The sequence below is a fragment of the Chrysochloris asiatica genome, unplaced genomic scaffold (genome assembly GCF_000296735.1).
Source record: "Chrysochloris asiatica unplaced genomic scaffold, ChrAsi1.0 scaffold00076, whole genome shotgun sequence".
NCBI classification, from domain to species: Eukaryota; Metazoa; Chordata; class Mammalia; order Afrosoricida; family Chrysochloridae; genus Chrysochloris; species Chrysochloris asiatica.
The window spans coordinates 982,304-998,853 of record NW_006408594.1 but is presented as its reverse complement, the minus strand read 5'-3'; the positions used below and the strand labels follow the sequence as shown (position 1 = coordinate 998,853).

General features: G+C 43.3%; 1 protein-coding gene across 1 annotated transcript in view; it reads left to right on the top strand.

Annotated features, from left to right (window-relative positions):
- The window catches only part of GRAP2 (GRB2-related adaptor protein 2), a 53,881-nt gene that overhangs the window by 14,875 nt on the left and 22,456 nt on the right, over positions 1-16,550 (top strand). Inside the window, exon 2 of the mRNA XM_006865259.1 lies at positions 13,367-13,458. Within this exon, the coding sequence (XP_006865321.1) occupies positions 13,381-13,458 (78 nt within the window). The 5' untranslated portion in view covers positions 13,367-13,380. The remainder of the gene's footprint in view (positions 1-13,366; positions 13,459-16,550) is intronic.

Here is a 16,550-nt window from a genome sequence, read left to right as displayed (position 1 = left end):
TATATATATATATTTGTTGTTAAGTGCCACCGAGTCAATTCTGATCCATAGCGACACTGTATAGGGTTTCTGAGGAGCGACTGGTGAGCTTGAACCATCGACCTTGCAGTTCAAACAGCTTTGCAGTCTGGTGCATTAACCCACAGCGCCACACCAGGGCTCATATATATATAAGCCCTGGTATGTATGTGTCGCACTGCAGAATAATGCACTGGATTGCCAAGTCAGTTTGAACTGCAAAGTTGGTTGTTCAAACTCCCCAGCCTCTCCTGGGAAACCCTATACAGGGTCTCTATGGGTCAGATGCGACAGCACTTAACAACAACAACAATTATACATAGATGTGTTGATTAGAGAAAAGTGAGGTACTAAATACTCAATGGAAAAAGAGCAAAGGCCTCTTGTCTTCAGTATCCCCCAATTTACAAGGCAGAGAGGGGAGGGGTCTTGCATGAAACTGCTTCTTTATTTCCCTCCCTCTCATGAAGAAAAGAACAAAACACCATAAGAAAAAAAAAAGAGGAGCTAATTTTAAAAGAGAATTGCATCTTGGAGATCAGCAAAATCTCTATAATCCACGATGACAGACAGGGACCCACAGAACAGCAATTTGATTAAATAAGGATATAGGAGATTTTGAAGGACTCTCAGGTTGTGTAAAGTTTTTGATTTTTTGAAAAACTGGGAGGTGGTTCTTATTTAGTAAATAGGAAGAAATTGCATGTCAAGGCCAAAGGCTCAAGGGAAGATGGGGGATCCCAGGTGTGACTGAACCCTCAGGGATTTGCAGAGGGTCTGCTGGGGTTGCACTGGTACAAAGAGATGTCAGAAGCTAAATTCAGGCAACCCAGGATACAATTGGTTTCTGTTCGCTGAGAACCCTAGAGGAACAAGGAGAGTCAGGAATCGGTAGTAGAAATGGATTATGTATCAAATCACCTCCATAAACAGCTTTGCTGATGAGGCCAGATGAGCTAGATGGTGCCAAGCTACCAGGACTAAACGTTTAGATCAAGGATGCTATAGAAAAATCCGGATCAAAAGTGGGGAAAATGAGAAACAGAATTTCAAATTCTCAAGGAATCTTGAGGCTGATGATGCCCCTGAAACTATTGCTCTGAGAAAAATGTTAAAATCTTGATCCAAAACCATCCCCAAGTCATCTGTGAAGCAAACAATAGTGTAGCCTGCTTAGAAAACAATGTGTTCATTAAGCGTTACACTCTTCCCAGGAATTATCTCTATGTAATCCAAAAAACAAGGAGCTCTGGTAGTGGAATCAGGCTGCGAATCACAAGGCCAGCAGTTTGAAACTACCAGCTGTTCCGCAGGAGAAAGATGAGGATTTCTGGTCCCATAAAGATTTACAGCCTCAGAAACCCTATACAGGGTCACTATGAGCTGAAACCAACTCTACGGCAGATAGCCACCACCACCGATCCAAAAAACAATTTTTTTTTTCTGATTGTTCCATGAAACCATGATTCTAAAGATCCAAACCAGTAAACCAAATTCTAAGAGGTGTTGGATTGCGCATAAATATTCTCAGCTGCTGCTCTTGTCGTCTTCATTCAAAAATATATAGTGCGCATTTGCCAATTCAACTTTTTATAGGTGTGCTGTGCATAGGGTCGCTATGAGTCGGTGCCGACTCAATGGCACCTAACAACAACAACTTACTGACACCATTTTTATGAATTGGCTGTGCAGCCTTTGATGGATGAGAATTTTCTATCACCACAAATGAAAACTCGGGGATCCAGGTGACAACGGCAATTGGAAAGGACAGATGAGAAGCTTAGAGGACAGTGGTTTTGTACAAATGGTGCTGAAATCATTTGCAAAAGACTGTTGAGAAAGGTGGCAACATTTGAAGAATCTAGCCAATGGCACTGAGATGTACATGTAGACATTATTGAAATGGTATGTCTTTTGTGGTGTATATTTTCACCAAAAACAAGAAAAAGTTAAGAGTAATGGGCTGAACCTGAGGCCCCTCCCAGCCTAGGAGGAGACAATAGCATACCTGCCCATCCATGACTTAGCATCTCCCTGGAATACCAGGTGTCTGTTAGGGACCTGTCATCACACAAAAGAAGTGTCCAATGCGAGGCAGCAGTAGTTGTTGTTACCTGTCCTTAGATTCCCTATAGTACCTGGCCAGTGCTTATAGTAGGCACTCAGTAGATGTTGAATGAATGAAAACATCATAAACCACCTGCTACTGGCCACTTTCAGCAGAGAGGATGAATTGTTATATGGGGAGCCCTCGTGCGCACAGGGCAGGAATGGATGGGAGATAGGCAACCACCCGATGCTCCTAGTCATCAGCCTCTTCCTTGGGGTCTCTAAGAATAGTGTCGGCAGATCAGCCACCAATAATTCTTATTCTCTGCCAAGGGCCCCCTTTTCAGTTCCTCTTGTTCACCCCTGCGGCTCATGCTGGAGATTTATGTTTTTCTGGGGTTTAGGAAGTGGGGGGAAATGAGTTGCCTAGAGACAAGAGAAAAAGAAGAATGTCCTATGTGTACAAAATCATTTAAAATGGGGTCTTTTAGAGGGTAGTAAAATTTCAGCAAATGGAGCCCTCTTGGCACAATGGTTAAGTGTCTGGTTGCTAACCAAGGTAGGCAGTTGGAACCCACCAGCCAGTCAAGCAAGAGAAAGCTCTGGCGGTAAAGAAGTCTGTGTGGCAGTTCTGCTAGAGTAGCTATGAGTTGTGATTGAATTGAAGGCAATGTGTTTGCTTTTTGGGGTTTTGTATTAGCCAACATGTTCATAGTTTTTTTGGAAAACATTAGCCAACTAGCCAGAAATGGTTTGGTGGGGGATAGTTTTCTTAGCTAATGTTGGTTGTAGTAAAACCAGAAATGTTTATAACCTTTGAAGGAGCATCTGCAGAAACAAAGCTCCTGAGAAGTCTGTGAGCCCCTTGGGATCCTGAATCCTAAAAGAGGTAATTCTTCAGCTCAAATTGCCAGAGGAAATGTTGAACACAAATCCTTAAGGCAGAGAATTCTTGATGATCACTCCACCATTCACAGTTACCTGTAAGTTTTATGGGGAGAAGACCAGAAGCTGGGGTACTGGACCTAAAGAGCTCTTCAAGAGTTGGTGGTGGCTACAGAGAGTTCAGCTCCCACTCCATTCACACTCAGTACCAGGCCCTGAAGCGAAGTCTCCAGGGAAACCATAAGTAGGAGCTTACCAGAAAAAGATTTGAGAGCTTCTAGATTAAAGGCTTCAGAGAATGAGTTTAAAATAATTCAAGAGCAGGCATATGTAAAGTCATATTCAAACCTTGCTATACATTCATTGTGAATTGTTAAGGTTTTCCAGATGACCAGCTGACAAAGGGCATTCTATTCAGTGTAAAATAGAGCAAAATGGTTGCAATTTGAGAACAGAAAACTCGAAAACCTGCTCTTGATCATGTCCCACCTTTTTTTCTTACTTCTACTTCTTAATGTGTGTGGTTAATTGTGGTAAGTGGCGTCCTGGTGTGGGTTAATGCACCAGACTGTAAAGTGGTTTGAACTGCAAGGTCGGAAGTTCAAGCTCACCAGCTACTCCTTGGAAACCCTATACAGGGTCGCTATGGGTCGGAATCAACTCGACGGCACTTAACAACAACAACAATTGTAGTAAATATGTATTTTACGCCACATTTGCCATATCAGTATTTTTTTTACAAGTACATTAATGTCAGTGACGCTAATCAATTTCAGCATGTTGCTCAACCATTGCCACTATTTCCAGATTTTTCCATCTTTTTCCAGAAGAGATTGCCCTTGGTCTCTGCTGACAGGTGGACTATAAGGCAGTTGCCATCCTACGAATGGGAATTTTAAAGAAGAGCCATCTATAACCTTCCTCAGTGGCCTGTTTCCTGTGTCCAATGACCAGTGTAAAGCAGTCGGATCTGCATAGACAAATTCAGAAAGGCCCCAACCATAGCAGGAAGGTTTCAATCAAAGAATTGCAGATACAAAATCATCATCCTATAATCAGAAGCAAGAGGGGCTAGTCATTTGAGATGAGTGGGAACTACCTTTCCAGGACGCTCAGAAGGAATATTTGCTGTTGGTGGCTGTCATTGACTCGATGAAACTGTCCAGTCCTGTGTCACTCCACAGTCGGTTGCAGATTAGATTGCTATGATCTATAAAATGTAACTTGCCTGCTGCTTTTCAGAAGTAGAGCATCAGTCCTTCTGTAAACATTGAAAACCATGTAGGAGAAGATGACTTCTAATTCTTTTCTATCTAAGCAATTCTGTATTTTATGAGTTTTTGTCTCTTTAAAATGTTAATGTTTACAAGCCTTAAAACTCAAAAGAGACAATGAAGACAGTCACCAAACCTGTCTAGATAAAGGTTATAGGGACTTAAGATGCAAAGAAAAGCTGCGAGAGGGAAGCTATGGTTTGGGGTGCACTATTGCCCTCTATTGGATTTGAAAAGTCAGACCTCTAAGCGTGGCTGTGTGCTTCATTATCTCCGACCAGAGCCGGCATGGAAGTCAGGACATCTTTGAGTGGGAAATTAATTGGTCCTTGTAAATGGGTCCTTTAATCTGCTGCCCCTTCCCAGAGGAAATCAATTACAGTCCTAACTCAGATGGCAGGTCATTTATCATGTTTTCATTCACTCAACATTTACTGAGTGATTACTAAGTGCTGGCCAGGTACTGTAGGGACTCTGAGACCAGGTAATATCAACCACTGCTACCACTCACTGGACACTTATTTTGTGCCAGATAACACACTTCTACCTAATGGATGAGGAAACTGGATATTAAGGAAGTAAGTGGGCCATCTTGGATTTAAATGCTGGTTCAGCCATTCCCAAACCCACGCTTTGCTCATTAAGCTATACCCCATTCCCTCAAGTGTACTTTCGGCTTGGGGTAATGACAGAGTTTTGGAAATAATGGGGATGGTTGCACAATGTGGTGACTGTAATTAATGCCATTGAATTGTATGCTTTAAAATGAATAAAATGGCCTATGTATATATTTTGTCACAACAACAAAAAAAAAGTTTACAGACTATGAGGGGAGATGTTGTTCAGTGACCTCGAGTCAATTCCAACTCATAGTGTCCCTGTATAAGGTTTCTGAGGCTTTAAATTTTCGTGGGAGCAGAAAGACACAACTGTTTCCCGAGGAGTGACTGGTGGGCTCGAACCGCCGATCTTGTGGTTCCCAGTCCAGTTTTTATCGTATGGAGCCACCACACTCCCAATAGGGGAGATAGGGTATAGATACAAACATCTGTACAAAGTAATGTTGGAAAAAAAGTCAACTGGCCACATTGTTTGTGAATGACCTGCAAGATAAAATGTTTTTTACATTTTTAAATGACTGAAAAAGCTCAAAAGAAGAATAATATTTCATGACATGAAATGATACAAAAGTCTAATTTCAGTGTCCATAAATAAAGTTTTATTGGAACACAGCCAAGCGTATTTACTGAGTGTTGTCTAATGGCACAGTTGACTGGTTTCCACAGAGACCATCTGCTCGGCAAAGCCAAAAATATTGACTCTCTGGTCCCTTACGGAGACTCTAGGTGATGCAAACAGTTAAGCACTTGTCTACTAACAGAAAGGTTGGTGGTTCAAATCCACCCAGAAGCATCTCAGAAGAAAGTCCTGGCAATCTATTCTGAGAGGTCACAGCCATTGAGTCCCCCAAGGAGCACAGTTCTACCCTGACACAAGTGGGGTTGTTCTATATGGGTCGGAATCAACTCACAGGTAACTGATTTGGTTTTGTTTTCATTTTGTTTTGTTTTGGATTTTGGTCCTTCACAGAAAAGACTTCACAACCTGGCCTGTACTTCAATGTCTTATATTAATAGAATTTTATGTTCTGGTGGTTATGTGCCGTGGAGTAGGAACCAACTCACAGCGACCCTGTACAGGGTTTCCAAGGCTGTAAATCTTTACAGAAGCAGAAAGCCTCATCTTTCTCCCACAGAACAGCTGACCTTGCAGTTTGCAGCCCAACTCGTAACCACTACGCTACCAGAGCTCCTTACAATTTTATGGATAACTTTATTTATTTTGTCATCATTGCTGAGAAGATACACAACAAAACAGACATAAATTCAGGCAACATCAAGGCAAGTGGTCGAGTCCCCTCAGGGCAAACCACCTTCCAAGACTAAGACTCAATGGGAATACACGAGCAGACATGCGCTCTGACTAGTGACCACATTGGTCACCAATAAGGGGAAATGAAGGAAAACAGCAACGAAGCTGCGATCTAAGCCCCTACCACGTTCAATAGACTCCAGTGAACCCGGGTGGGGACCTGGTTGGCCAGCAGTGTGTCAAGACCTGGGGACTCCTGGGCCCAGAGTCAGTGACATAGTCACAGAGGACTAGGGTGGAGAGTGAAGCATCCAGCTGATAAAAAGAGAGGGTATATGCATAAGAACACCCACACTTGCAGATAATACCCACTTGACCTGGCTTCAATGGCTGGATGATCAGAGCTCAAATAGAAGAAGAAAGAGGGGAAAAAAAGAGTAATCTGATACAATTTGATGAACTTGACCTACACCTATGGATGCAGTAGCTCAAAAGAGGGAACAAATCTTTTTATGCGTGGATCATTTCCACCCCCTCGATACACAGGGTAGACAGGGATGGGCAAGTTTGACATTGGCTACCCAAAATGGGGAGCTACAAAGGCAAGAAGTGATTGGCTTACAAGCTTTCAAGAGGGAGCCTAGATCAAGAGGACACAGAGAAGGTAGAATCTCCACTGAGTAGTATCCAATCTGTCTGGGCGGGGCTGATGAAAGGAGATGGGGATAGCACTCATGTGGCACAATAGTGAATAATTGCTATCAGGGTTGGAAATGTAAAGGTAGACATTTTGTAGCAAAAGGAGGGAAGTGGTTGATTTTGCAGTCCAAGAGCAGAGGTCCCTGGGACCATCCAGGGAGAAGAGTGGAGTGTGTGACCCTACCCAGAGAAACACTGATGCCAGAGATGGAGGCAGAGTTGATGACGTAGAGAAATGGAAGCACTGGGGACTCTAGATCCAGAGAGATAGAGGGGCTGTGTGCTGACAACGGGGGGCGGGGGGGGGGCAGGCTTGCAGCATATATAACCCTTTGGTTGGTTGATGATGCATGGAGGGGATTGTAACCATGGCAATAAAACGATATACGATAGGATGAATGTAAAACTAATGTTCTCCCTTGTAAAGTATCACATAATTCACAATAAAACATTAAAAACAAAACAGACACCAATTCAACAACTTGGAATCATGCTATTTTAGTGGCATTGATGACATTTTCTAGTTATAAACCATTTCCCCACTCTTGTCTCAGTTATTTCTCCCCTGTTCACATCAATTCGTGCCCTTTAACATTCCTACCTAGTCTTTTGAGTTGTTGTTGTCAATTTGATCCCATATACATAGATCTTAAAAGAGCACAATGCTCAAGGCAGACATGTTTTGCTAGTTACGTTAAATTATTGTTTGGTTTTAAGAAGGCATCAGGGAGTATTTTTGGCTTAAGCATTAAAAATTATTTCAGGGCAATAGTTTCAGGGGTTCATCCAACTATCCAACCTTCATGGCTCCAGGAGGTCTAGAATCTATGAAAATTTGAAATTCTGTTCTGAATTTCCCCCCTTTTGATCCGGATTCCTCAATGGCATCTTTGATCAAAGTGTTCAGTCATGGTGGCCATACACCATCGAGTTCTGACTTCATGGCAAAGGAGGCAAGTGTTCGTGGAGGCAGTTAACCACACATTCCACACCCTCTTCCTATTCTTGACTCGCTATCTGAGAGGTGTTTTAAAGGTGTTTTAGGAGTTCATTAGAAGGAAAGTTAATATTTGTTTAGCCAACCACGCGGGGCACCGGAGGCATTGTACAGGTGTGCTCTGTATTAATACTCAGCGCATGAAAACCCAGACTTTGAAACAGATAAATTAAGAGGTACTTATTTGCATAACAAATTTTTTCTTTTCATTTTATAAAGGGATTCACCGCAGGGTTCCTTTATAGAGTATCTATAGCGCATGCTAATATGATTCCATTTGCAAATACTCTATTCATAATAACTTTTCAAGAACATACCTATTGTGTACAGCGAAACTTAGCTATAATCATTTTTTCCTGGCAGTGTAAGGTTTCCTACTTCTGAAAAGGAATTGCGTTGACCTTGTCAATTCAGTGGGGGGAGTTAGCTCTCCACCTTCTCATTGTCTCCAAGAGGGACTTTACCTGACAAAGTAAAAAAGCTGAGAATTCTAAGTCTCTGCATTAGCTGAAGCTAGAGACATGGTATCATTTTACATTTTTAGCTAAGCTCCTCTTGGTACCTGCAGCAAAAGTTGTAAAATGTAAACTCCTCACTATTCTAACAGCTCTTTTCATACCAAAATAAAATAAAATCTGTTGCCGTCAAATCGATTCTAAGTCACAACAACCCTGTATGCTACCAAGAACTACTCCATAGGAGTTTCTTGGCTGTAATAGGAGTTCTGGTAGCGTAGTGGGTTACACATTGGGCTGCTAGCTGCAAGGTCAGCAGTTCAAATCTACCAGCCACTCCTTGAGGAAAAGATGAGGCTTTCTTCTCCTGTAGAGATTTACAGCTTCAGAAACCCTATACAGAGTCCCTATGAGATGTGACTGACTCCATGGCACATAACTAGCCAACCAATCTTAACAGAAGCAAATTACCAGGTCTCTCTTCTGTGGTGCCAGTGGCTGGATGGGTTCAAACCACCAACCAACCGCAAACTGTCTGCACCACGCAGTTTGCTAATGTCCTGATAAATATGCTACCAGCAATACCGGTAAAGGATAACAGCTCACTCACTCACTCTCTTTTTCCAAGACATTATCTTCAAACTAGGGCAAGTCATGTAAGTATTCAAATTGGAACTGTCCCCAGCAAAATAGGAAGTGGTGTCATTAATTCAATTTAGACTTCATTTCCCTGTCTGGTTGGGTCCTGAGCCTCAGTCTTCACATAGCTCTCTGGGATTATGCAATTGCTCTTTTTAAAAGATGCACAAAACAGAAACCCTGCTATTCATAGCCAACTTCGGAGGAACTGAAAGTATCCAAGAGATTTCTTGCCTGATACCATTTGCTGATAACTACGTGTTTCTGAACAAACCCACTTAGTCTGACTTTCAGATGGAGGTTAAAGAGTTGTCTCCCGTCTTTTGTTTGCATCCTCAGTGGTGACTGTATTTTCGAAGGCAACAAGCATGCCCTGTGTAGAGTCTGAATATGTTTCAGGCTTTTTTGGTGGTGGGAGAAGTTTGCATGAAAATGCAAAGGCAAAGGAAAACACCAGGCAGATCTGTGGCCTGGCTGCTAATGATTCGGTGTGATTCTTCAAGGGGGAACATGAGGGGAAAGTACCACATCAGAGGCCCATGGGCACATTCCAAGACAAGTGACATAGTTCACTGGGGGAGGCTGCCCCTGGACACTGCTGCAGCTCACAATGTGTGGCATGTAGCATTTCAGCCATTTCTAAAGCTGGGCGCTGGCAGAGAAAGCACATCTGTCTGTTAGGTGCTCTGAAGAGGTGTCTCTTCATCTCCCCCTGAGGTCAGAAACGGTGAAATTGCAAACAGCAGTGAAAAGGCTCAATTGCATTATTGATGCTGCTGTGCCTCCTCTCCTTTTCTATTAGTTTTGTCTGTTTACTTCCCAGATGAGGTACATGGTGGTGGCAGATACAGATTATAAAGCAAGTTGTTGTTGTTGTTGTTGTTGTTAGTTGTTTAGTGCTGTCAAGTCGGTTCCAACTCACAGCAACCGTGTATAGGTAGTTTCCAAGGAGCAGCTGGTGGGTTTGAAGCACCGTCCTTGAGATTCAAACCGACCTTGAGGTCCGATGCTTATCCTACAGTGCCACACCAGGACTTTGTACTGGTAAATACTGGATATTCTGGGGAAGTTATGGTTCAGTTGTAAAATCCTCACCTTTCACGTCTGAGAGACTTGGTTCGATTCCCAGTCAGTGCATCTCAGGCACAGAGACCGCCACACCATTCTGCGTGAGGAGGCTTGCATGTTGCCGTGATACTGAGCAAGTTTCAGCAGAGCTTCTAGACTAAGATGCCCTGGGAGGAAAGACCAAGCGATCTACTTCCAAATATTAGCCATTGATCACAACTGCCCAACCCCACTGCGCACAATGTCACCTTGAGTCGGCTCACCTCCCAGGCATTGAACAACAGCAAATACTAGATAAACTAATCTGGTTTGATGATCATTGGTTTTCTTTTTCTCTGGTGGTAATTGAAAACTTTCCAAAATGAAAACTAACAGATCCTAGTGAAATGAGGTATCAGTTCTCAAGCCTTTTTAGGATCAATCCGAAAGCTGGCCCCTGGGGGGTGGCACATTTCCCATGCTCCATCTGCTCTCATGGGGCTATTTGGAAGGAAGAATGGATGAAGGCTTGTGATGCGATAGCAAACAGAGCATCCACCCCACACACACACACACACCCTCAAACCTCTCACTCCTTCCAAACAGCATCAGAACAGATTTTCACTTCACAAATGGAAACAGAATGGAAGCAAGAGGTTTTGTGAAGAGTGGGCATGTTTAATTGGGTTTCGGGAGCCAGAATTAATATGTAAGTGGGAATCTCTGAGATGTGCCTATGTCAGTGGCTCTTCCACACTGCCTGTCTCTTGGGCGAGGTACAATGAAAAGCTCCACTTTTCAGAAGCAATTTTACGTCTGTCTCTGCTTCTCATCCAAGCGACTTACAGCCTGCCTGGGCCAAGTATCCAAACCTGATCTGAGCCACACATAACGTCAGCAAGACCCTCATCCCATGCTCAAGGTCATAGCTGGAACATGCCTTTAGTATATGTTTTTTCTCTAATTTATGTAACCTTCTAAGATGGTTACCATTTGTCCTCCCCATGTCTCCATCCCATTTTTAAGGTAAATTAAAGAAATGGGACCTTGGTTTTCAGGACCATTCACCTGACACTTGATCTCTTGAGGTGACCATTGTCTACTGTAGACACCGTGAGGGTAACCCACAGAAACCGTGTCTCCCTTCAAACTAGAGGCAAAGCCTTAATTAGGATCAGCTTTGCATGTAAAAGTAATGGGGTGAATGAAGTCAGCAAAGGCAGTTAGCATTAACGAAAGAGGACAGAAATACTCCCTCCTGCTGATGGGGTCATTCTAGGTCATAACAATTTGAATTTGCCTTAAATGGACAGATCTTGAAGAAAGGGTATAAAAAGTGCCTTTCTCTTATTTGGAAATAAATCCAGGCTTTGAGAGTTTAACGATGACATTTTACTTTGGCTCCTGATTTGTTTTGTTTTTTTCTTCCTATTTCTTTTTGCGATTGTTAATATTCATTGCTACAAATTACCTTTAGAAGGCCAAGAAAATAGGGAAAATCAAAGAAACGAGGGCATGGTTATCACTGATATTTCAGTCTACTTTAATCCCCTCGTCTCCAAACCCCACACCCTTCTCTCTGGGACCACCTTCCTTATTTACCCACATCTTGTCTTCTTGGACCAAGATTCCCCATGCAAGGACCAGGTTGGCCTCATGTCATGAATGACTGAAAGTTTAATTTGATGTGAGAACTTAAAAAGGTTGGGACTTAGGAAAATTCCAAAAAAACATAAATGTCACATGACAGTGTTCAAGATTGTATCTTGACAGAAAGCTGTCTTAGCAATAAATGGAAGGATTTGATGGTCACAGAGAAGATGTGTCAAATTTCAATGAGAAAAGTTTGTAGGACATGAAGCTTTAAGCCAAGCTACCTTTGCTAAGGTGAAATGTGTTGATTCAAATGATTCTTTAAAACATGAATTATATTTACCAGGTCTGCTGCTTTGCATCGACTATTTAGTCTTATCTCACAACATTATGATTCCTGGTATGGACTCCTGGTGTGGCACTGTAGGATCAGCACTGGCCTGCAAAGCGCAAGGTTGGCAGTTCAAACCCACCAGCTGCTCCTTGGAAACCCTATACAAGATTGCTATGAATTGGAACTGACTCGGTGGTATTTGACAACAACAACATTATGATTCCCATTTCACAGATAAGGAAACTGAAGGTTTAATCACTTGCCCAAGATCACACAGCTATTCAGTGACAAAACCAGGTCTCAATCCAGCTCTCTTTCAATTACATCCCCCCATTTCTAGTTGCTGTCGAGTCGACTCTGACTCAAGACAACCCCAAGTGTGTCGGAGTAGAACAACTGTGCTCCATAGGTTTTCAATGGCTCAGTTTTCCAGAGTAGATCATCTGAACATTCTCCCAAAAATTTCTCTGGATGAACTTGAACCTCCAATCTTTCAGTTAGCAGCCATGCACTTAACTACTAGCACCACCAGGAAATACCATTACATCCCCAGCAACTCCTAAAAAAAAAAAAAAAAAAAAAACTATATCTCATATTATCTGAAGGTAAGGTGGAGGGTCAGAGAAAAAGAGGAAGATCCCCACCCCGACCCCAGCAAGATGGACTGGCAAAGCTGTAGCATAGGGCTCAAGCATAGCAACAATTGTGAGGTTAGCCCAGAACCAGGCAGTGTTTTGTTCTGTTGTACCTAGGGTCGCTATGAGTTAGTACCAACTCGGTGGCACTTAACAACAAAAATCTGAAGGATGTGGACTGACTCAGTTCTCCTTACACATTCCCAGGGCGTGGTATCAGAGGCCAGTATTTTAACTCAATTCAGAATTCAAATCAATCAAAATTCCCAAAAGGTCCGTGGCTTCACTAAAATAATCAAAATAAGGAATCTGACCAATCAAGACTCCCAGCTCCAAGGCCAGACACATTCTGCTCTCAAGTCAGGCAGAAGGACACTGGGTTCCCCACTGGCTGAGGCTGTCTAATTCTCTTAAATGATTCAGATGTAAAAGAGAAAATGGCATCTGTCTAATTAACACTGCCTGGTTAAATATAGCTGCCAAGGGACAGTGTTTACAGAACAGTCTTTCCAACCCCTTGGGCCTCAAGTGAGAGATGATAGCAAGTCTTCTGTCCTTATCAACCGGAAACAGATGTCCTAGTAAGGGGGGCAGGCCAGGATGGGCCCAGGGAGATGAAAGGAGAAAGGAAAGGTTCTCACTGGCCTGCATTTCCTGTTCCAGCATCTAGGGATTCAGAGAGTGACCCCTGGAACCGGATCCTACAGGATCTGGTAGCTCCTCCTACAGACAAAAACCCTGTATCGCCCTCTCCAGAGGAGACATCTGACCGCTCCCCTGTGAACTGCTAAGACAGCTGTGCCTCATCACCTTCTCCACTGCCATTCTCACGGCAGACAGACACAATGACCACATTCTTTCTCTTCCAGCTTCACGCTACAACATGGAAGCCATCGCCAAGTTTGATTTCACCGCCTCCGGTGAAGACGAGCTGAGCTTTCACTCTGGGGATGTTATGAAGGTAGGTGATGTAAGGCCCAGGGGAGCAATAGGGAGCTTCAGAAACTCCATTGTGGCCCCTGAGTTAATCTAGCTGTTCGTGCCTTTGTCTCTTAAGAACAACACACAGTTCTTTTTCAAGAATGTTGGGTACTGTGGAGGTTCTCATCTAAAGAGTTCCTTAGGAGCACCTGTATGCCTGACAGCAGGCAGGGTGATGGAAATACAAAGGAGGCAGAAGTGCCAATAAGCCACCATTCTTATCTTGAGATTCTTGTGGTCTGGAGGGGGAAACAACTTCATCCAGAAGACTGTTACAGATGTTCTTCTCTAATCATTCCAGGACTCCAGGTGAGGGAACGTGTGATTTCCCCTTGAGTGTGTCAGGGAATGCAACGCAGATAAGAGGGGCTTTGGGGATGACCAGAGAGCAGCAGCAGCATGAGCGAAAGCTCAGAGATGTGAAAGGTTATGGGGAACTCAGAGTGCATGGTACTTGGTTCAGTAGAGCTGGAGATGCCTGGAAATGGCAGCTGAAGGCGAGGTGGCTCAACTAAGGCCATACAACCTCAGGACTTCTTCAACTTGCACTTGGGTTGCAGTGACCACTTGTGCAGCTGAAGAGGACTTGTCCTTCTCCCACATTTCACGCACAACACTTAGGGATTCTGCATCTTAATCCTTGTGTTTCGCTGAAAGAAAAAAAAAGCAATTGCCCTTCAAGAGTCTATTAGAGAGCATATGGTGCCAATGTGCCCCACCCATCTTCAGAGCACCCGGGAATCCCCCTGAACCCTGGTCTCAGCAGCACAACTGTCGGGAGGCACTGAGATCACAAATGTCTCATCGCCAAGAGTTATGCTTGCTATGGTATGACCCTTCTAGGTATGTGAAAGGGTGACTCAGAAAGTGTTCATAGAGCAAAATCCTTGCAGAATGACTTGCTTTGGAATTTGAAAGCCCTGACATTCAGTCTTGTAACTACCCTCCGCTTGTAATAGGGTTGTAGAGTTTCCCTTCAATGTGGAAGCATCACAAGGTCAGAACACTAGTTGGATTGCTGATGGCCCAGGGAAAGGTGGCTTTCACAGCTTTAGGATCTTACCAAGGTCCCACAGGGAATGGTCACATGTAGGGACTCTGTGGCCATGTGTTCTATCAGCCCCTCTAGAGCATCCTCTTCTCAAGAGAAACTGGGAGCAATCCTCCACCTTAATTTCTAGTTCAGCGCTGATGTCCCTCTCCAGCTTCTAACTTCTTTTCTCTCCCTCACTGCCTGTACTATGGACAATGCTCTTTACTGGAGGTTCCTATCTACCCACTTCCCATGCAGCCCCCACTGCCCTCTGGGGCCAGCCTTCTCTCTGACCTACTCTCTGAAACTCCATCAGTGATGTCATTCTTGTGAAATGTAATAACCCCTTCATCTTCAACCTGCGAAAATGCCTGTAGAATGTGACTATTAACTGCCCCTCCACTTGGGGCGTTTCTCCCTTGCTCCAGCAGTACCACACTCTCTTGGTTCTCTTCCTGAAAATACCTGGGTCTCTTTTGAAAGTGCTTCTCTTGTCTCTCTATCCTGAAATAGAAACTTTCCTGAAGGCACTGCTCTCCGATTTTATCCTCTCTCTAAGCCACTTCATCCAATTCTCTGGTTCTACCTCTTACCTCTGTGCCAAAGACCCTCAAGTCTATGGATCTTGCTCCAGCTATGATCTCTCTCTTGAACTCCAGAACAACTTTCCAAAACGTCTGCTGGATGTCACCATGTGGATACCAGCTCCTAACTCAGGGTGTCTAGAATCAGAACCAAGCCCCCATCTAATGCCAGTTCCACTCAACTGCTCCCCATCCATGTGCTAAGTATGACCACAGGTCAGTTACCCAGTGAGAAGCCTCCGTTATCAGCAATTTCTCCCTTGCCAAATCCTGGTGATTAGTAACTAACATCTCCTGAATGCCTGCTTGGGGCCAGAACCCAGCTAAATATTTTTCATCCTCTTGGCAAAACTGAGTCCTGGTGTGGCACTGTAGGATAAGCACTGGATTGCAAAGTTGGTTTGAACTGCAAGGTTGGTGCTTCAAACTCATCAGCCACTCTTCATAAAACCTATAAAAAAAGGGTCACTATGAGTCCGAAGAATTGTTGTTACGTTTCAGTTCATTGCTGCTGCAACTGTGTCAATCCAGTTTGTTGGAGGTCTTCCTCTTCTCCGACCCTCCACTTTACCAAACATAATATATCCTTCTCCAAGGACAGGTTCCTCCTGATAATATGTCCAAAATATAAGTGACGAAGTCTGGCCATCCTAGCTTCCAAGGAGCATTCTGGCTGTACATCTTCCAACACAGATTGGTTTGTTCTTTTGGCAGTCCGTGGTACATTTAATATTCTCCTCCAACACAATAGCCCAAAGGCATCAATTCTTCTATGGTCTTCCTTATTCACTGTCCAACTTTCACATGCCTATGAGGTTATTGAAAATATCATGGGTTGGGTCAGGTGCACCTTAGTCCTCAAAATGACATCTTTGCTCTTGAACACTTGAAAGAGGTCTTGTACAGCAGATTTACCTAATGCAATATATTGTTTAATTTCTTGACTACTGCTTCCATACATGTTGATGGTTAATCTGATCAAAATGAAGTCTTTGACAACTTCAGTCTTTTCTCCATTTATATGGATACTGTTTATTGGTCCAGTGGTGAGGATTTTTGTCTCCTTTACATTGAGGTGCAACTCATACCAAATGCTGTGGTCTTTGGTCTTTGTCTGTGAGTATTCAAGTTGTCTTCGCTTTCAGCAAGCAAGCTTGTATCATCTGCATATCTCACGTTGTTAATAAATCTTCCTCCAATCCTGATGCCATATTTTTCTTCATATAATCCAGCTTCTTGGATTATTTGCTCAGTTTACAGATTGAATACATATGGTGAAAGAATACAACCCTGGCACACATCTTTCCTAATTTTAAGCCATTCAGTGTTCCCTTGTTCTGTTGGAACAACTGCCTCTTGATCTATGAACAGGTTCCTCATGAGCACAATTAAGCGTTCCAGAATACTCCTTTTCCACAATGTTGTCCATAGCTTGTCATGATCCACACAATCAAA